This window comes from Geotrypetes seraphini, chromosome 1, assembly GCF_902459505.1.
Source record: "Geotrypetes seraphini chromosome 1, aGeoSer1.1, whole genome shotgun sequence".
NCBI classification, from domain to species: Eukaryota; Metazoa; Chordata; class Amphibia; order Gymnophiona; family Dermophiidae; genus Geotrypetes; species Geotrypetes seraphini.
The window spans coordinates 121913297-121935871 of NC_047084.1; the positions used below are offsets into that span (position 1 = coordinate 121913297).

The following is a 22575-nucleotide window of genomic DNA, read 5'->3' on the forward strand; positions in this document are numbered from 1 at the left end:
TCTAATCAGAAATAATGGTATATATTGAAGAACTAAGCCAGTACTGGGCAGACTTGCACGGTCTGTGTCCATATATGGCCATTTGGTTGAAGATGGGCTGGGGAGAGCTTCGATGGTTTAGATGGGCTGAAGTGAGCTTTGACGGAGACTTCAGTAGATGGAACCTAATCACAGTACAGAGCTTTGGGTTCTGGTCCAGAAAGAGCTAAGAAGAAGGAAAATTTAAATGAAATCAGTCATTTAAAGAGAGGGCAAGGTTGGGCAGACTGTCTTTTAATTCCGTATGTAACAACAAAATCCCTTCGTTCCACTTCTCAAAATCTTTTAGTTATACCATCATTAAAATCAATAAATACTTTACGCACCAACAACTTTGCTGTCACTGCCCCTTCACTTTGGAATTTACTGCCTATAAATCTCCGTAACAAATTAGATATAAAACAATTTAAAATAGCACTAATAACATTTCTATTCCGAGACGCTTTTTGTTAAATGGCCACTTTTTCTTTTCCTTTTTCGACAATTTTTTATCTAACCTACTGTTTTAGCCTTTATGACTTATCTATCCTATACTTATTGTAGTTCCTCCCCACCTGTCCTTTTGTTGCCGTATGTTTGAGTAAGTCATTTGTCTTCCCTGTTTTAATATGTTTAATCTGTTTTTGTGTAATTTTATTATGTTAACCGCTTAGAAGTTGGATTAAGCGGTCAAACAAATTTTTAATAAACTTGAAACTTGGATGGACCATTCGGGTCTTTATCTGCCATCATTTACTGTTACTATGTCTGTACCCTTCTCCTCTATAGCCAACTCCCAACTCCTTCTGCTTTGCTGCGCCTTCTGCCTAGAACAACCTGTCTGACTCGATACAACAGAATCTATCTCTGGTGGTATTCAAGCCCAGGCTGAAGGCCCACTTTTTGGAAACTACCTTACCAATTTGTAAAGCACCACATTTGTTTGTCATTCCCTCTGTAGCCCCCGACCTTCTCTTCTTTTCCATTCCCTACATGAGTAGCATATATTAATTCACCAGTTTTGTCCAGTGTGTCTCTCATAATTAGACTGTAAGCTCTTTCGAGCAGGGACTGTATCTTGTGTATCTAACGTATAGTGCTGTGTGCATCTGGTAACGCTTTAGAAATAATAAGTACTACTAGTAGTAATAACAGAGGAGTCATTTTGCATGCAAGGAGCTTAAAACAGTAAACTATGCCCAAATTCATCAAATCTGTGTAGTTTCTCTATCACTACACATGTGTACAAAGCATACATTCATCATCTGTGTGCAGTTTCTGTTTTAACTTCTCCATCTTCTTGTCATCTCTCAAGAGAGTTTTATCTTTCTTCAAGGTCCCCGTCACCTCTTCCTTCTTCTCCTCTAATATTTCTCGCACAAGTGAATACTCATCATAATTTGTGATACCTGGAATGAAATATTTTAATTTACAGGCAACTCAAAGCCATCAACACAGTTAAGAGCTACCTCTTTTTCTCCCACCCCAGGCAGGTTCAAGCAATTCCCCTCTCCCTACACAACTCCCTTAGCAGATAAGCCCAAGGGTGCCTCAAGCCCCCTCCCCCAACTCCACACACACCCAGCAACATTTTTTTCACACTGACTGCCACTGAATATCTGCGTACATGTCCAGGATGGCCCAGAATGCCCTATTCCTAGCCTGCTGTTCCTGCCACATGCCAGCTCAAAATCACCAACTCAACTCCCCATCCCATTATACCCAACACAGGCTGGCTCAAAACTTTCTCTCCCTCACTAGAATTGTCACAGGAGAGCCCAAGACATCTCCCTTCCCACTGCTTCTGCCTAAAATGCCTTTTTCCCAGCACAGATGCCTTCTCCTTCAACTCTCCTGCCAGAAGTCTCCTATCCCAAGAAGAGACCACCACCAGCATGCTCTCAATTCCTCCTGCTCCTATGCTGAGCCCCCCTCTGCCTGTGCACGCATAGGGGCAAGAAGAGTTGAGAGAATATTGGTCAAAGCAGCAGACACCAATATTGCACTATGAGGGGGCTCAGGCCTCCAAGGGGGAAAGAGGTTCACAAATGCAGAAGGAAGGGAATGCAAGTCGAGTCTGGGATTATACGACAATGGGTTGGGCCCATTTATATCAGAAAAATCAAGAATCTACTGTTCTCCCATACTTATCCCAAGTCACACAGTCACTAGATTTCCCAAGTTCCATTACCTATCCTGGCACAGATTGTCATAAGCATGTCACAAACAGTTTTGGAGTCATCCACCATGACGGTTTTCACAGTTCCATCCAACATACGGATTTTCAAGGGTCTCTGCTTCTTCTTGTACTCCAGTGTGTCCTGGAAGGAAAAAGAAAATAGTAAAGGGAGCTCTGCAAAACATGAAACAAGTAATAAACAGGCACAAAGGCAATCCAGCAAAACAATGAGGAACAATGTAGAACTAACCTGATGTGTGCAATAAGCACCCACATGAGACAGAAAGAAGCAGGCTATTCCAAACAACTGAGCGTACACAGAGAGGGCGGGTCATATGGAATCCTCCAAGGGACTAACAGAAAGAAGATTAGCGAAGGTAGAAATCTAATCTTCCATTGTGTTATATACCTTCTGGATTCCATATGCTAGGTGACGTACCAAAGCAATAGAAGCAGCTAGGGAGGGACAGAAAAGCCTGTCCTTAATGCCGAGGTCCCCCAAAAATGGCATCCGAACAAGGGTCCAGAGAAGAGCGACTAAAATGGTTAAGGAGCTGGAGGAGTTGCCGTACAGTGAGAGATTAGAGAAACTGGGCCTGTTCTCCCTTGAAAAGAGGAGACTGAGAGGGGACATTATTGAAACATTCAAGATAATGAAGGGAATAGACTTAGTAGATAAAGAAGGGTTGTTTACCTTCTCCAAGGTAGAGAGAACGAGAGGGCACCCTCTAAAGTTAAAAGGGGATAGATTCCGTGCAAACGTAAGGAAGTTCTTCTTCACCCAAACAGTGGTAGAAATCTGGAACACTGTTATAGCAGAAAACACACTCCAATGATTCAAGACAAAGTTAGACAAGTTCCTGCTGAACCAGAACGTACACAGGTAAGGCTAGACTCAATTAGGGCACTAGTCTTTGACCTAAGGGCTGCCGCAGGAGCGGACTGCTGGACACTGGTCTGACCCAGCAGCAGCAATTCTTATGTTCTTATTAACTCAGTAAAAACTGGGAAAAGTAAGAAAGTTCCAAGTAACCACACTGTAAATTTCATCTAGGCCTGCTGGAAGTAAAGCCTTGACGAACGAAATGGGAACCTGCTCAGGTTCCACCTGGTCCTAATCACACCACTGTGAAAAGCCTTCCAGGCTGTGGCATAAGAAGCCATAAAAGAGGGTGTCATTAATCGCAAAAATGTTGAGAAGACTACATCTGAAGAACTGCGCTATATCAAGGTTGAGCTCTCAATAGCCATGCTGTAAATGCAAAGTGCTGCGAATACTCCACTTGCACTGGACCCAGACTGAGGAGGTAGCAATGAAGAGGGAGTTGGAGCCTCCTGTCCCACTGAAGATGGACGAGATCCACATACAATGGACAATGAGGCCAGTCCAGAGCAAATAGAATCACTAGGTCGAGATGCATCACTATCCAGCAGATGACCCGACTACCCAAAGGCCAGAGAAGGAGAATATAAAGATGCTCGTGAGCCAGCCAGGGCTGAAACAAGGCATTCAGCCCTAAATCTCTTTTCTGTTCCATGACTGAAGAAGCCCCTGACCTTCGCATCTTCAGCTGAAGCCATCAAACCCAGCAGGGGTTGCCCTCAACGCTGAACAATAAGATGGAAAGTCATCCACGAGAGGGATCATTCTTCCGGGTCTAGTACTGGTTGACTGAGAAAGGCAGCCAGCACTTTGTTGACTCAGGCCATATGGTCCGCTGATAGTGACAGAAGAGATTCCATCCAATGAAACAGCATGGAAGCTTGCTGGCTCAAGGGAGCGCTTTTTGTGACCCCCTTGACAAATTACATATGCCATGGCACCATTGGAGAGTACTTGCACTGCTGTTCCTTCCAGAGTGGGCTGGAGAGCAAGTAACTGCAGCCAAATCACCTGGAGCTCCAGATGAGTAATTGACGAACACTTCAGACAAGGAGTCTAGAGCCCCTGAATGGAGCAGTCCCTGTAGTGAGCCTCCCAACCCGATAGGCTGGCATCCATCATAACAGACATCCACTCAGATCCGAAGAAGCCTGCTGTGGCAGACAGCTTCTCACCAGCTCAAACTGTTGTGAGTCGGTACCATTCAGGGGAACAGAAACTGAAGGGGATGATGCTGCAGAGACTACCAAAAGAGGAGGGACTCCTGAAAAAGGCGCATGTAAGCTGTAGCCCAGGGGACCACCTCCAAGAAGGTTGTCAGGGACCCCTTCACCTGTAGATAAGGCTAAGCCACGGGAGCCAGACAGTCCAGGCTCCCTTGCCCTGGGGGATCTGAAGGAGGCAGTATATGGTTGCAGATTCAGCACAACCAAGGTACACATCAGACAGATTACAGGTTGGGGAGTCCATCCCAAATGATTTTCAATCAAATCAAGGTGGTTTGTGTCAGAAATAAAACTATGAAAAAAAGATTGTTTAAAATTCAAAATGCCCGCCACAAGCAAATTTGCACCAAAAATAGCAAAAATAAACAAAATCTGAAAATAAAAAATATTGATTTGAGTCTGGGGAGGTGGGGGACCTGAACCCTACCCCTCAGAAACTGTGAAAAACGACTTTTAAATCATTTAGCAAGCCACCTCTGATGTTCCCATAGGAAATAATGGAGGGTTACTCAGTCACTGAAGTGATTTGCCTGTCAGCTTTTTCACACAGCAGCTGAATGCAGAAAAGGATTTTCTGCCTCAGAATAGCTCCAAATGAACCAGACTTAAAGATCTTCAGACTGCCAGTCAGCCGGACACCAACTGTGATCTCCGCCCCCAAGGATAAGAACATAAGAATAGCCTTATCGTTCTCACAGTGGCCAATCCAGGTCACTCGTATCTGACTACTGATTAGAGAATCAATCCTAGAATGCTCGATGTAATCAAGCATTCGTGATGAACATAAGAACATAAGAATTGCCTTTGCTGGATCAAACCAGTGGTCCATCGTGCCCAGCAGTCCGCTCGGCGTAATGCACCTCATTAATAATATTTATAATATATAGCAGTCTTCCCGATCCTCAGCGGGGCCACCACACACTCAATTAATTTTCATAGTGTATGGCTTTATGCTCCAACTCATCATCGGATTGCTTGTTTCTAATTTTTATGTTTTTATATTTATAACTTATGTTGATTTGAATAATTATGTACTAAAAATACTTAGCTATATAGTCTCGCTTTATGCAGGGGTAGAATCGCCATCATGTTTCACCCATAAACTTTAGTGGGTTTTTTCAAGGCTACCACTCCCTATCATGCTTTAAGCCATTCCAAACAGACCACAGCGTCTAGTAGCCATACACTATGAAAATTAATTGAGTGTGTGGTGGCCCCGCTGAGGATCGGGAAGACTGCTATATATTATAAATACTATAAATGAGGTGCATTACGAATGCTTGATTACATCGAGCATTCTAGGATTGAATGTAGATATAACCCTTATTAAAATAGTTATTTGAAGAAGTGCCACTGGCTAACTGATCCAGAGCAAGCAGTGGCATTCCCCAAGTCTTTCTCAATAACAGACTATGGACTTTTCCTCCAGGAAATTGTCCAAACCTTTCTTTCTTTCTTTCTTATATCAATTTTACAAAATTTAACAAGCATTTGAACATCTTGTACAGAAAAGATTACATCCATAAAATAAACTTTACAGAAGGAAAAAATCAGGTAAAACACCAAACATAATAATCTCTAGTCCACAAGTCATGATCGAAAGAAGTCAAGTTCGGTAGAAAACAATTCCAACTCTTGGTACAATCCCTAATCCTAGGTCTAATAGACTACTGCAACATACTATATCTCCCATGCACAGCAACCATGATAAAACAACTACAAACAATACAAAACACAGCCCTAAGATTGGTCTACTCACTGAAGAAATTCAACCACATCACAGAGGCATACCATCAGTGGCGTACCTAGCATATGTGACACCCGTGGCCATTCATTTTTTGGCACCCCCCACACATCTATACGAAAAACATGATTCCAGTTGCTTCAGAGACGACCTTTACGGCAGCCATATGCAACTACAACGCTACGGCTGTTGAAGAAGCGCCGGCCACAGGGCAGGGAGGTTTGTCGGACCGGGCCTGTTGGGGGGGTGAAAGCGCCACGAAGGTAAGGGGCAGGGAGGGAGAAAGGGAGGTGATTCAACTCGGCGGTGACAGTAAGGAGGGCGGCAGTAAGGAGGGACCGGGCTGGCTGTGCACCCCCCCTAAGGCTGCACCCGGCGCGGACTGCCCCACCCCCACCCCCCCTTTGATACGCCACTGCATACCACGACTCACATTGGCTCCCAATACAAGCGAGAATACACTTCAAATTTTACTGCCTACTATTTAAAGCAATAAACGGAGACAGCCCAGCCTACTGGAACAATCGACAAGTTCAATCCACTTCAACCAGACATAGGAGAACCCACGCATCATTCACACACCCTCCAACCAAATATGTCAAAAGAAAAAAAACTGTACGACAACCTCCTAGGCCACTCAAGCTGCAACACTGGACCCACAATTCTACAACCTATTGACCATGACCACAGACTACAAAACCTTCAAAAAAGAAATAAAACCCTTCTATTCATAAAACCGAACTAACACAATCAGAAATGTCCCAAGCATCACCTGCAACTACTACATATGAACTTCCAATATCATGACAACTCAGATGTAATCCTTAGCAACTCAAAGAAATGTACAAACTACTCCCTAAATACTTCAAATCTCTGCACAATCCATTTGTAATTCATCTTGAACCGCAAGACAATGGCAGAATAGAAATCCCTAATGTAATGATCCAAAATTTTCAATGAGTGGATACTATAATTAGTAGATAATGACCTGGAGGAAGGAACATCCAGTGAGATCATCAAGTTTGCAGACGATACAAAACTATGCCGGGCGATCAGATCGCAGGAGGATAGAGAGAAACTCCAGAGAGACTTGTGTCGGTTAGAAACATGGGCGGAGAAATGGCAGATGAAGTTCAATGTGGAGAAATGCAAGGTAATGCATTTAGGAAATAAGAATAAGGAATACGAGTATACAATGTCAGGTGCAACTCTGGGGAAGAGTGAACAAGAAAAGGACCTGGGTGTACTGATAGATAGGACCCTGAAGCCGTCGGCACAATGCGCGGCAGCGGCAAAGAAGGCAAATAGAATGTTGGGCATGATAAAGAAAGGAATCTCGAGTAGATCGGAGAAAGTTATAATGCCGCTTTATAGGGCAATGGTCAGACCACACTTGGAATACTGCGTCCAACATTGGTCTCCCTACCTAAAGAAGGATATAAAACTGCTGGAGAGGGTGCAGAGACGAGCGACAAAACTGGTGAAGGGTATGGAGAGACTGGAATATGAGGATAGACTTATAACACTAGGATTGTTCTCCCTTGAGAAAAGGAGACTGCGTGGGGATATGATCGAGACCTTCAAAATACTGAAAGGAATCGACAAAATAGAGCAGAGAAGATTATTTACACTGTCCAATTTGACACGGACTAGAGGACATGTAATGAAGCTAAGGGGGGGCAAGTTCAGGACTAATATCAGGAAGTTCTGCTTCACTCAGAGGGTGGTTGACGCCTGGAATGCCCTCCCAGAGGAGATTATTGCGGAATCGACCGTCCTAGGCTTCAAGAGCAAACTAGATGCATATCTCCTTAAGAGAGGCATATAAAGATATGGTGGACTATAAATTACGCCAGGTGTACACCTGGCAGGGCCTCCGCGTGTGCGGATCGCCGGACTTGATGGACCGAAGGTCTGATCCGGAGATGGCAGTTCTTATGTTCTTATAAGGAAAAAAGAAGAAAAAGAAAATAAGGCTAAAAAGAAAATCCCCCCAATTGAAATTAGAGCAGATTTTAACAATAGAAACTGGCATCTTCGGGACTGAGTATCTTTACAAACATCTGGAAAAACCTGTATTTTCTTACCAAGGAACTCTTTATTCCTATTCTTGAAGTACAATTTCATCAACCAATTTTTATCTAATGTAAATGCTACAATCACCAAGAGAGTTGTGGACTTAGCCTGATCTATTATTGAACTCTCCAACAATGTTGTTACATCTATTTGTTGACCCTGGTTGACTTCTTGTTGCTCATTAATTTTACTAGGCATATAATATACTTGAGTACATGGGGGAATCGACTCCTCAGGAACACTCAATATTTCAACTAGGTACCTTTTCAGCATTTCTCGTGGGAAAATTCAAAAAGCACAAATTATTTGCACGAGCATTGTTGTCTAACATTTCTAATTTCCTCCTCAAATTCATAGTCTTTTATCAAGGTATCTTGTACTTATTTTATACTAATTACTTCCTTCTGTGTTTTATCAATATCCATTTTGGCTAAGGTCACATCTTGTTTAAGTTCTTTAATTTAACATAGTAACATAGTAGATGACGGCAGATAAAGACCTGAATGGTCCATCCAGTCTGCCCAACCTGATTCAATTCAAATTTTTTCTTCTTAGCTATTTCTGGGCAAGAATCCAAATCTCTACCCGGTACTGTGCTTGGGTTCCAACTGCCAAAATCTCCGTTAAACCTACTCCAGTCCATCTACACCCTCCCAGCCATTGAAGCCCTCCCCAGCCCATCCTCTACCAAACGGCCATATACAGACACAGACCGTGCAAGTCTACCCTGTACTGGCCTTAGTTCAATTTTTAATATTATTTTCTGATTCTAGATCTTCTGTGTTCATCCCACGCTTCTTTGAACTCAGTCACAGTTTTACTCTCCACCACCTCTCTTGGGAGCGCACTCCAGGCATCTCCACCCTCTCCGTAAAGTAGAATTTCCTAACATTGCCTTTGAATCTACCACCCCTCAACCTCAAATTATGTCCTCTGGTTTTACCATTTTCCTTTCTCTGGAAAAGATTTTGTTCTATGTTAATACCCTTCATCCGAAGCTTGGAACAAACATAGAGATGATCAGAAAAAATGTCACAAGGCGGTGAGGGTTGCCAAAAAGGTCTACAAGGAGAAAATAGCGCAAGAGGCCAAAAATTTCAAGCCCTTTTTTAAGATACGTAAAAGGGAAAAAAAACCCGCATGGGAGGCGTTGGGACCGCTGGACAACCTGGGAAGAAAAGGGTGCGTCAAGGATGACAAACAAATTACAGACAGACTGAATTCCTTCTTTGCGTCTGTCTTTACAAAGGAAGACACCACAGCAATACCAGACACATTGAAAGTGTTCAAGGGAGTCGTACAGGACAGCTTCACCACAGTAGAAGTGGACTTGGACCAGATTTACCACCAGTTCGGCAAACTTAAAAATTATAAATCTCCTGGACCGGATGGAATTCATCCGAGAGTCCTAAAAGAAATGAAATTTGAAATCGGAGAACTATTGCAAAAACTTGCCAACCTGTCAATCAAAACAGGACAGATACCGGACGACTGGAAGATAGCGAACGTCATGCCGATATTTAAAAAAGGATCGAGAGGAGTGCCAGGCAACTACAGACCTGTAAGTCTCACGTCTGTCCCTGGAAAGATGGTTAAGGCGCTGATCAAATATAGCATAGTCCGGCACCTAGACACACTTGACCTGATGAGAGCCAGTCAACATGGCTTAAGGAAAGGGAAATCATGTTTGATGAACCTACTTCAATTTTTTGAAACAGTGAACAGACAAACTGATAGTAGAGAACCGGTGGATATTGTATACTTGGACTTTCAGAAAGCGTTCGACAAGGTTCCACATGTAAGACTTCTCAGGAAATTACAAGGCCTTGGAATAGAGGGAGATATACTAAGATGGATAGATAAATGGCTAGAGAACAGAAAACAGAGAGTGGGCATAAATGGGAAGTTCTCAGAATGGGAAAAAGTGACTAGTGGTGTACCCCAGGGCTCTGTACTTGGACCCATCTAATTTAATATTTTCATAAATGACCTGGAAGAAGGAACATCCAGCGAAATCATCAAGTTTGCAGACGACACAAAGCTATGCCAGGCAATCAGATCGCAGAAGGACAGCGAGTAACTCCAGAGCAACTTGAATCAATTGGAGAAGTGGGCAGATAAATGGCAGATGAATTTTAATGTGGAAAAATGCAAAGTGATGCATTTAGACAGAAAAAATAAATATCACAAGTATAGTATGTCAGATGTAACTCTGGGAAAGACCGAACAAGAAAAGGACCTGGGTGTATTGATAGATAGGACCCTGAAACCATTGGTGCAATGTGCGGCGGCAGCGAAGAAAGCAAATAGAATGCTAGGCATGATAAAGAAGGGAATTACGAGTAGATCAGAGAAAGTTATAATACCGCTCTACAGAGCCATGGTCAGACCGCACTTGGAATACTGCATCCAGCATTGGTCTCCATACCTAAAGAAGGATATAAAACTGCTAGAGGGTGCAGAGATGAGCAACGAAGCTAGTGAAAGGTATGGAGAACCTGGACTACGAGGAATGACTTAGGAGACTGGGGTTGTTCTCCCTTGAGAAGAGGAGACTGCGAGGGGATCTGATCGAGACTTTCAAAATACTGAAAGGATTCGACAAAATGGAGCAGGGAAAGCAGTTATTTACAATGTCCAATGTGACACGGACAAGAGGACATAGACTGAAGCTGAGGGGGGACAGCTCCAGGACGAATATCTGGAAGTTCTGTTTCAATCAGTGAGTGGTGGACACCTGGAATGCTCTTCCAGAGGAAGTAATTGCAGAATCCACCGTTTTAGGATTTAAGGGTAAACTAGATGCACATCTCCTTAAGAGTGGCATAGAGTTAAAGTTCAAGTTTCAAGTTTTATGAGGTTTTGATTAATCGCTTAATCATAATTCGAAGCGATGTAGAAACATAGAAACATAGAAAGATGACGGCAGAAAAGGGCTATAGCCCATCAAGTCTGCCCACTCTACTGACCCACCCCATTAAGTCTGAGTACTAATGACCTAGTTCCTTAACTCGACCCTCGTAAGGATCCTACTAGGGCATCCCATTTATTCTTAAAGTCAATAACGCTGGTGGCCTTGATCACCTGCTCTGGAAGCTTGTTCCAGTGATCTACAACCCTTTCTGTGAAGAAATACTTCCTTATGTCACTATCGAATTTCCCTCCTCTGAGTTTGAATGGATGCCCCCTTGTGACCGAGGGTCCCCTGAGAAAGAAGATGTCTTCTTCCACCTCGACACGTCCCGTGATGTATTTAAATGTCTCAATCATGTCCCCCCTCTCCCTGCGCTCCTCTAGAGTGTAGAGCTGCAATTTGTTTAGTCTTTCTTCGTACGAGAGACCCTTGAGCCCCGAGATCATCCTAGTGGCCATCCGCTGAACCGACTCAACTCTAAGCACGTCTTTACGGTAATGTGGCCTCCAGAATTGCACACAGTACTCCAGATGAGGTCTCACCATGGTTCTGTACAGTGGCATTATGACTTCAGATTTGCGGCTAACGAAGCTTCTATTGATACATCCCATAAGTTGCCTTGCTTTGGATGAGGCCTTCTCTACTTGTTTGGCGGCCTTCATGTCTGCACTGATGATTACTCCCAAGTCTCTTTCTTCTGAAGTCCTAGCTAGTGTTTCTCCATTTAAGGTGTAAGGTTTGCATGGATTTCTGCTACCGAGATGCATAACCTTACATTTCTTAGCGTTGAAGCCCAGCTGCCATGTCGAGGACCAGTTTTCCAACGTAAGCAGATCCTGCGTCATACTATCCTGCAGATTGCTTTCACTTACTATATTACATAGTTTGGCATCATCAGCGAATAGAGTTACTTTACCCTGAAGCCCTTAGGTCAAGTCTCTTATGAATATGTTAAAAAGGAGTGGACCCAGGACCGAGCCCTGTGGCACTCCGCTGGTCACCTCCGATGTCTCAGAGAGGGTGCCGTTGACCACCACCCTCTGACGTCTTCCACTCAGCCAATCTTTGACCCATGCAATTAGTGTCTCACCTAACCCCATAGATTTCATCTTGTTTAATAGTCTACGGTGTGGGACGCTGTCGAAAGCTTTACTGAAATCTAAGTACACTATGTCCAGAGACTCTCCCGAGTCCAGCTTTCCTGTTACCCAATCAAAGAAGCTGATAAGATTGGATTGGCATGACCTACCCCTAGTGAATCCATGTTGACTAGGATCCCTTAGATTCCCCTCATCCAAAATCGTGTCTAATTTACATTTAAGTAGTGTTTCCATGAGTTTACACACTATTGATGTGAGACTCACTGGTCTGTAATTTGCAGCCTCCGCTCTGCAACCCTTTTTGTGCAGAGGAACGACGTTAGCTGTTTTCCAGTCCAGGGGGACTCTCCCTGTACTTAGGGAGAGATTGAAGAGCATGGTTAATGGTTCCGCCAGGACATCGCACAGCTCCCTGAGTACTCGTGGGTGCAATTTGTCTGGTCCCATGGCTTTGTACATAATAATAAAATTACAAAGTTTGGGAAACAATACAATACTAACAAAAGCTAAGTCCTAAAGGACTATAGACAGACTTGACACAAGCAGAGGAAGAGAAAAGAACTACAAGTTATTTGAAAGAAAACAAGACATTCAGGGAGAGTACATGAGGAAAGGGGAATTTAAAATACTACAATAAGATTATACATTAAAGTTAAAATTGGCTAGGAAACTAGCTAGCTAAATATCAAAGGCATCTTTAAAAAGAAAGCTCTTTAATTTACTCTTGAATCTTTCCAAGTTGTTTTCTTCCCTCAAGTAGATAGGAAGCGAATTCCATGTTTGGGGGGCTGTGATAGAAAAAATAAATTGCCGTCTTGTATTGATAATTTTAAGAGAAGGGATTGTCAGCAAATGCTGTTCATTAGATCTCAACGTTCTATTAGAAGTGCAAGAAATCAATAATTTATAAATGAAAGCAAGAGTTTTATAAAGAAGAGATTTGAATGTGAGCAAACATAATTTATATGTTATCCGGTGAGCTACCGGGAGCCAATGTGCTTTCTTAAGGAGAGGTGTTACATGATCGAACTTCTTGGCTTTAGATATGAGCTTGATAGAAGCATTCTGAATAATTTGTATACGTTTGATTTCGTTTTGTGTAATTCCCTTAAATAGGGCGTTGCAATAGTCAATTTTAGAAATCACCAGAGAATGAATGAGAATGTTAAGAGATTTTGGACAGAGAAATTGTGAAACTGAGCAAATTTGGCAGAGTCTGAAAAAGGTGGATTTAATAATGCTACTAATGTGATCATGGAAAGTTAATTTGTAATCAAAGATAATTCCTAGAATCTTGATGTTGCTTACTGTTTGTAAAAGAGAACCCTTAATAGAGATGGGGAAAATGAGTTTTGAACTATGATACGGGTAAGGGTAAATTAGATGCCCATCTCCCTTGAGAAGCATACAGTGATATGGGGATTAAAACTATGCCAGGGTACACCTGGTGGGGCTTCCGCGTGTGCGGATCACCGTACTTGATGGACCCAGGGTCTGATCCGGAGATGGCAATTCTTATGTTCTTATGTACCTAAAAATAAGGGTCAAACTTCAACAAAAACGCTATAGACTTACAGCATAGAAACATAGAAAAAAGCAGCAGAAAAGGGCTATAGCCCACCAAGTCTGCCCATTCCAAGTATCCCCTCCCCTGAATTTACTCCCTTAAAGATCCCACATAAGTATCCCATTTTCTCTTAAAATCAGTCACGCTGCTGGCCTTTATCACCTGGAGTGGGAGTCTGTTCCAATGATCCACTACTCTTTCGGTGAAGAAGTACTTCCTGGAGTCGCCATGAAACTTCCCTCCCCTGATTTTCAGCGGATGCCCTCTGGTAGTCGAGGGTCCCATGAGCCAGAAGATATCATCTTCTGACTCAATGCGTCCCGTGATGTACTTATATGTTTCAATCATATCTCCCCGTTCTCTTCTTTCCTCAAGTGAGTACAGCCGCAATTTTTTTAATCTTTCTTCATACGTGAGATCCTTGAGCCCCAAGACCATCCTGGTGGCCATTCGCTGAACCGACTCGATCCTCAGCACGTCCTTTCGGTAGTGTGGTCTCCAAAACTGAACACAGTACTCCAAGTGAGGCCTCACCAAGGCTCTGTACAACGGCATCATAACTTCAGGTCTCCTGCTGACGAAACCTCTGCGGATACACCCCATCATTTGTCTTGCCCTGGAGGAAGCCTCCTCCATTTGATTGGCAACCTTCATGTCCTCACTAATGATCATCCCTAGGTCGCGTTCCGCCGTGGTCCTAACCAAGGTCTCACCATTTAGTACATAAGTTCTACGCGGGTTTCTCTTACCCAGGTGCATTATCTTGCATTTTTTAGCATTGAAGCCTAGCTGCCAAGTAGTTGACCATTGTTCCAGCAACAGTAGGTCGTGTGTCATATTATCAGGTAATAAGCTTTTGCCTACTATGTTGCAAAGTTTGGCGTCGGCGGCGAACAATGATACCCTTCCTCTAAGTCCTTGCGTCATATCTCTTATGAATAAGTTAAATAGAATCGGGCCCAGGACCGAGCCCTGCGGCACTCCACTGATCACGTCCGATGCTTCGGATGGGGTACCGTTCACCACCACCTTCTGAAGTCTACCGCTCAGCCAATCCCCAACCCATGTAGTTAGAGTGTCTCCTAATCCTATCGATTTCAGCTTGTTCAGTAATCTTCGATGAGGAACGCTATCAAATGCTTTACTGAAGTCCAAATATACCACGTCCAGTGACTCTCCGGCGTCCAGTTGTCTAGTAACCCAGTCAAAAAAGCTAATCAGATTAGATTGGCAGGATCTACCCTTGGTGAACCCGTGTTGGTGTGGATCACGCAGTTTTTCTTCGTCTAGGATTGTGTCAAGATTCTGTTTGATCAGTGTTTCCATGAGTTTACACACTATAGACGTGAGACTCACTGGTCTGTAGTTTGCTGTCTCTGTCCTGCAGCCCTTTTTGTGGAGTAGGATTACGTTGGCGGTTTTCCAGTCCAAGGGGACCCTTCCTGTGCTTAGGGAAAGATTGAAAAGAACAGATAATGGTTCTGCCAGGACTTCCCTTAACTCCCTGAGCATTCTGGGGTGTAGGTTATCCGGTCCCATGGCTTTGTTTACTTTGAGTCTTGATAGTTCGTCATAGACGCTACTGGGCGTAAATTCGAAATCTTGAAACGGGTCTTTCTGGTTATCTCCCGTCTGCAGCTGTGGACCAGCTCCCGGCGCTTCGCGGGTGAACACTGAACAGAAGTATTTGTTTAGTAGTTCTGCCTTCTCAGAATCTGATTCTGCAAAGTTACCGTCCAATTGCTTCAGGCATACTATCCCATCTTTGTTTCTTTTCCTGTCACTAATATAGCTGAAGAAAGATTTATCCCCTTTCTTAATTTTCTGTGCTAGCTCTTCCTCCATTCGGAGTTTGGCTTCTCTGACTGCTGTTTTGACAGCTTTAGATCTGTCTAGATAGTCCTCTTTCGCCCCCTCTCTGCCTAAATGTTTGTAGGTGATAAATGCGTCTTTTTTCTGTTTAACTAGGTCTGAAATTTCTTTACTGAACCATTGGGGTCTTTTGTTTCTCCTGCGTTTACTTACTGTCTTTATGTATCGGTCTGCTGCTTCGTGTAGGATGGACTTCAGAGACGACCACATATCCTCCACATTGTCAGATATTGCTTGTTTATGTAGCTCCTGATGGACAAAATCTCCCATGCAGTTGAAGTCTGTGCCTCTAAAGTTGAGAACCCTTGTTGCTGTGTTTGTCTTAGGGAAACCTTTCTTGAGGTTGAGCCATACCATATTATGGTCGCTGGAGGCCAGTGTGTCTCCTACTGAGACTTCCGTGACGCTACCTCCGTTGATGAGAACTAGGTCTAATAACGCCTGGTCCCTGGTGGGCTCCAATACCAATTGCTTGAGACGTGCACCCTTTATGGAGGTTAATATTCTTTTGCTGCTACCCGTAGTCGCGGAGAGTGTGTTCCAATCTGCATCTGGCATATTGAAGACTCCTAGCATTACTGTGTCCCCGCGCAGTGTGATGTTCTCTATGTCCTCGATTAATTCCATGTCTTTGTCCTCCTGTTGCCTGGGAGGTCTATATATCACCCCAAGGTATAGGCATTTTTCACTCCCTCTGGCCAGGTTCACCCAGAGGGATTCCCCGGTGTATCTAACATCTGTGATTCTGGTGGTTTTGATGCTTTCCTTAGTGTATAGCGCTACTCCTCCTCCCAATTTACCCTCTCGGTCGCAACGAAGAAGGTTGTACCCTGGTATAACCATATCCCACACCCATGCGATTCCGTGAACCAGGTTTCGGATATCACTATCACGTCAAGATCGGCGTTTGTCGTGATAGCGATATCCGAAACTTGGTTCACAGAATCGCATATAAGAACATAAGAACATATCTTTCAATTTTTATGATACATATATAAATGCATTATGCTATACATATTTGTTTATTGGGTTTATGATGTTGTTTTTGATTTAATGAGCAGAGCCAGAATAAGAGTGTACTTAAGTCTCGTGGAGATGAGACTGCACTACTACCAGCAGAGGCGAGACCATCCATCTATCTGCGGAATTAGAGAATACTGACGTTCCAGTGAGCAGACCATCACATATGTGACAGAGCTCAGCTATGTATTCTCTAGCTTCATCTGCTGGTAGGTGGACTTAACCCACTCGCCTCTGGATTCATCTATTGATGAGAAGGAAGTAAGCATTTAAGCATATAACAAGGTGGAACAAACTAGCCACTTGTACTAACAGTTGTAGGGTTCTGCATGCAATGTTCTTCTAATGAAACAAGAAAACTGGACTCTCTATAGTCAGCCAATAATGATTTTGTTCCTGTACATAGATATTGCACTTCTTTTTCTCATGTTACCAAACACCAAATTGTTTCAATATTAAATAGACTGAGCTGTTCTTCTTGTCCTTTGGACCCATATCCTGCTACTGTATTTTAGAATTTACCTCTAAAGGCTGCATACTGGTTAACATCTGGCTAACATCTTTAATGAATCCGTTTTTAGATCATGGATTTTTTTTCCTTACCCCACTAATGAAATCTATTACATTAGACCCTTTAGTATCTCCATTATAACATCCTTATACTGACTAAATTATTGGAATCAATAGTTTCTAAACAACTTTCAGATTTTTTAGATACATTTTCAATATTACATCCATTTCAACATGGCTTTTGCCATGTTATAGCACAGAGAAATTATTACTCTCTCATCTCTCAGATTCAAAAATATCAAGTAAAAAGCATTTTACAGTTCTTTTACAATTTGATTTATTAGCTGCGTTTGATGGAGTCGATCATAAAGTTTTAACATTTCTCCTTTAACAAACAGGTATAGGAGGTAACGTTTTGAAATGGTTGGGGGGGTGCCTGGTTTCCTGACTTTGGTGTGCCCCAGGGATCTCCACCATCCCCCATCCTTTTCAATCTTCTCGCTTTAGGTCCAGGTAACTTTCAAGTTACATATGCAGATGATATTTTTATACTACAAGAAGTTAGTCCAGATTTAAATAACTTTGCCACTAATGTTTGTTTTTGTATTACCAGATTGTCACAATGGTCAACTTTGACCATGATGAAGTTAAACTCTGGATTTTTTTAGACTCTGGAGAAGCCTTGTCTATTAAAAATTCAACAAGAATATTGGGTATTACACTAGATTCTACATTATCTTTTCAGCAACAGACAAATAACCTAGTACGAAAATGTTTTCTAAGCTTACATCACCTGAAGTCAGTACGAGTCCAATTTGATCAACATCATTTGGTCACTGTTGTTCAGTTGACTGTATTAGCTCAGTTAGACTACTGTAATTCAGTTTATTCTAGTATCAGTAAAAGGTAGTTTAAAATGTCTTCAACTGATACAGCATACTGCAGCTCAGCTGATTTTAACAAAAATAAATTTGAACATGTCACGCCCCTCTTTTGGGGATGCTGCAGTCATTTGGGGACTTCAACAGGCAGCTTCTGGTGGGTGAGAGGTTGCTCTGATGTCCTCCTGCCGGAGGGATATCAGAATTTAAAAATAAAAGTACAGAGGAGCATAAAAGCAACATTAGATGAGGGAGAACAGGAACAAGTTATAGAAGAGGCACAAGAGAAACTACAGGGAAATTGAAAGAGGATGGGAACAGGAGTGCATTAACACTGGAGTTCACGATCACATCACTCACCCCATTCCGCAGCATGTAGTAATCTAAGGCTTTCCCAGCTTCCAGCCAGATGCCCTTTTTAGGATCTTCATCCGACAGGAACAGCCCAAAGTCTGTGGCTAAAAAAAAATTGTATTTTGTTTTGAATAGATTTTTTGGCTTTTTTAAAGATTTATAATATAAATCTTTAAAAAAGCTCCTGTTATATATATTACACTCCTATTATATATATATATATATAAAATCGGATGCATCTGTGTGTGTGCATATGTATGTATGTTCCAAAATTACCACTCCAAAACAAAAGCACCACACAAGCCAAGAAAGCTAGCCTTTTACTTAAGCGAAAGAAAAGCCTCAGACAAACGGAGAGGTGGACCCAAGCATCATAGGCAAAAAAACTTTCACACAAGTTTAAAGTTAGCAGGTGGGAGCAAAAAAAAATAGCCGAGAATGATTAATGGTAAAAACCACTGAACACAAACAGGCCAGGCCAACAATCGTCTCGTGGCCGGTAACTACTGTTTCAGGGCGTTAGCGCCAAATCCAGGCTATCACTACGCAGATCTTAGCTGCTGCTTTCAACCAGTTAGGATACAGCCCAGTGTGAACCAGCATTTTTATATCACACCATTATTATTATTACCATTACCTCTTCAATTAGATTGCAAATGGAAACAAACAATAATCCCTAGGCATTATTACTAACTTGTTTCCACAAACTCTACTCTTTGTGCCTTTCCAATGCACCCTTATGCGATCTAATTCAAACAACAGCGAGAGTTTTGGATTGATATGGATGAACTAAATGAAAGAAAATTAGCAAGATAGATATAATTTCTCCTTCATTAGCAAACCTCCAGAAGAATCCAGATATGCTAGTTATATGAAAGCACCGTCTCCTACAGGCGCGAAGCTGTCAACTGCACAGTCAACACTCACATTGCATTCCGCATCCTGGCATGCTTGAACATCAAGCCAATAGGGTTTTATATGTAATGATCCTTAGAACATAAGAATTGCCATACTGGGACAGACCAAAAGTCCATTAAGCCCAGTATCTGTTTCCAATAGTGGCCAACCAGGATCCCAAATACCTATAGTGTTCTTCCCAGAAATTTAGCTAGGAAAGGAAAGATAGGTGATTTCAATATGCCTGATGTTGATTGTACCATCTCTGCTATGGGGTCGTCTAGAAGCAGAGAGATCTTGGATTCACTGCAGGAAGAATTGTTCTGGTAATTAGTAATGGAATTCATAGATCTATTCTGAACTTGGTGCTTACAAAATGGAAAAGTGTTTTGAGGTTACGGTGGACGATCATTTGACATCTAGTGATCACAGAATGGGGACGTTCAATATTAAAATGAGGGATATGGGGATTTACTCAAATTTGAAGCTTTAAACTTCAAAAGAACTAACTGACAAGATGAGGGAATACCTCAAGGTGCAAGTTGGATGGTAACAGCTGAACGATGCTGAAAAGCAGTGGGTGAAAATGAAAGGCGCTATTCTGAAGATGACAAAACCTTTATGTTAAGAAAGTACTGCATTTTTTGGTCTATAGGACGCACCTGACCATAGGACGCACCCCCCTGTAGAGGAAGAAAAATCAAGAAAAAAAAAATTTTGGTTCAGAATTTTTTTTTCATGGTTCTTCCTCCTCTACACATAGGTGTATCTGGTGGTCTGGTGCTGGGAAGCCCACAGCCTGAAGTAGAGAGTTGCGCGGGGACAGAAATCCCACCCGTCCCCGCCAAAGTCCCACCCGTCCCCGTGAGGAATCCCACCCGTCCCCACCCGTCCCCGTGAGGAATCCCTCCGTCCCCACCCATCCCCACCCGTCCCCGCAAGGAATCCCCTCCGTCCCCACCCGTCCCTATAAACTTCAGAAATAGTTATTTCATTTAATTTTGCTACTGAATTAAAGGCTCTGGTTGAAACCCATTTACAAATAAGCAAAAAGACTTTATTAATTTGGAAATATTAATTGGGAAGAATACATACTTTGTAAACGGGTTTCTACCAGAGCCTCTAATGTTTATAAATTTTTATCAACACAACTAATATACTACTTTATCCTGAAGCAAAAAAAAAAAGAAATAGAATTAATTTCCTACCTTTGTTTCCTGGTTTCAGCTTTCATAAGAACATAAGAACATAAGCAGTGCCTCCGCCGGGACAGACCATAGGTCCATCCTGTCCAGCAGTCCGCTCCCGCGGCGGCCCAAACAGGTCACGACCTGTTTGAATCACCAGAAGGGGCCCCTTGCCACCTTGGTTTCCTATTGAGTCCTATCTTCCCATCAAAGTCCTAACCCTCAGGACTTGCACATGCACGACCTGGTTGGGTTTCTATACTTATTTTCTGGTTAGCTTTCTCAGTATCCCTCGATCCCTTTATACCTCAGGAATCCGTCCAGTCTCTGTTTGAATCCTTGTACCGTACTCTGCCTGATCACTTCCTCCGGTAGCGCATTCCAAGTGTCCACGACCCTTTGGGTGAAAAAAAACTTCCTTGCATTTTTTTTGAACCTATCTCCCTTCAGTTTCTCCGAATGCCCCCTCGTACCTGTTGTCCCCTTCAGCCTGAAGAATCTGTCCCTATCCACCCTCTCTATGCCCCTCATGATCTTGAAGGTCTCTATTTAAGCCCTCCCTCCCCTCCGATGTCAGCGCTGACGTCGGGAAGACTTCCGTTCAGCTCTGTGCTGCAAGCAGAGCAGGTAGAGAGAAGAAGAGCCGCGCGACTGAGTACATCCAGCCCCGCAGGAACCCCGTGACCCTCGGCGGCGTCCCCACGGGATCCCCACGACCCTAGGGGGTATCCCCGCAGGATCCCCGCGGGTCCCGCGGGATTCCCGTCGTCCCCGTTCCCGTGCAGCTCTCTAGCCTGAAGCAGCCTACATGTAGAAGTCTGATGCTAGGAAGCAGCAACAGCAGCAATATACCTCCCCCCGCCCCAGGTACCTTTTTTTAATGTGTGGTGGTCCAGCTGGATGGCTGCTTTTCTCCTCGCAGAGCAGCGCACAACGCAGGAGTGCGACATTTGCGCTTCTTGCCTGGTCCTGCGCTGCTCCATGATTGGCTGCCATCAATGGCTTTCTTTCTTCTTTTGTTAGGGAGAAGTTTTACTCTTTGATTACAGCCATCAAGTGGGGGTTCTCTGAGGAAGCCACTGGCGAAACATGTCAGGACCCGCTGGAGTGAAACAACTTCCTTACTCCTTTACTTAAGTTAAGTCAAGTTAAGATTTTGTTACATGGTAATTTATGAGCTTTATTTTTTGAAGTTTGTTCTATACCACTGTTCTTCAACCACCGGTCCGCGGATCGGTGCCAGTCCGCAGGAAATTTCTGCCGGTCCGCGCAGGGCCGGCAAGATTAAGATGACCATAGGTCCCGTTTTCAGACCTCCTGTCCCTTTGTCCCCACACACAGCTTTGGGACAGCATCCCGAAGCTGTGCTTGGGGACAATGGGACAGGCAATCATTTTCTGTTCCTACCTGTCGCACAAGAAAAAAAGCGCCTCCCTCCTTCCTTTCCCTGGGTCGGCTGCTATCTTACCACCCTGCTGCTGCTGCTAAAGCTAACAGGAAGTCTTCTTTCGCCCATCAATTCTGACGTCGGAGAGGACGTTCTGGGCCAGCCAATCGCTGCCTGGCTAGCCCAGAACGTCCTCTCCGACATCAAAATTGACATCGGAAAGAAGACTTCGTGTCGGCTTTAGCAGTAGCAGCAGCAGGGCGGTAATATAGCAGCCGACCTGGGGAAAGGAAAGAGGGAGGCTTTTTTTTTTTTTTTTTTTTGCGAAACAGGGAGGGAAGGAGGTAGGCAGGCAAGCAGGCTGGCTTTGGCCAGGGAGGGAGGGAGAGAGGTAGACAGGCAGGCAGGATGGCTTCGGGGGTGGGGGGTGGGACAAAGTGTGGAAGGCAGTGAGAGGGACATAGGAAGGAGGCACTGGAGGCACTAAAGACATGGAAAGGATGCACTGGGGGTACTAAAGACAGGAAGGGGCACTAAGGACATGGGAAGGAGGCACTGGGGGCACTAAGGACATGGGAAGGAGGCATTGGGGGCACTAAAGACATAGGAAGGGGCACTAAAGACTTGGGGGTCGCTAGTGCTGTTTAGCACTTTTCTACATCGGGACAGGCAGTCCCGCTGCTGCCTGACCCAGCCAGCTGAGAGGGTCCTTGGGAGGATCTTTAAACACCGGTCCAGCCGCGAGGGAGCCTGTCGCTAG

General features: G+C 43.6%; 1 protein-coding gene across 2 annotated transcripts in view; it reads right to left on the bottom strand.

Annotated features, from left to right (window-relative positions):
• TLN1 (talin 1) overlaps nt 1-22575 on the bottom strand; it is a 690102-nt gene that overhangs the window by 541653 nt on the left and 125874 nt on the right. For both annotated transcript variants that reach the window (XM_033937496.1, XM_033937486.1), the window contains exons 4-6: nt 18351-18448; nt 2210-2339; nt 1275-1427 (exon numbers count right to left, since the gene is read on the bottom strand). In XM_033937496.1, the coding sequence (XP_033793387.1) occupies nt 1275-1427; nt 2210-2339; nt 18351-18448 (381 nt within the window). The remainder of the gene's footprint in view (nt 1-1274; nt 1428-2209; nt 2340-18350; nt 18449-22575) is intronic.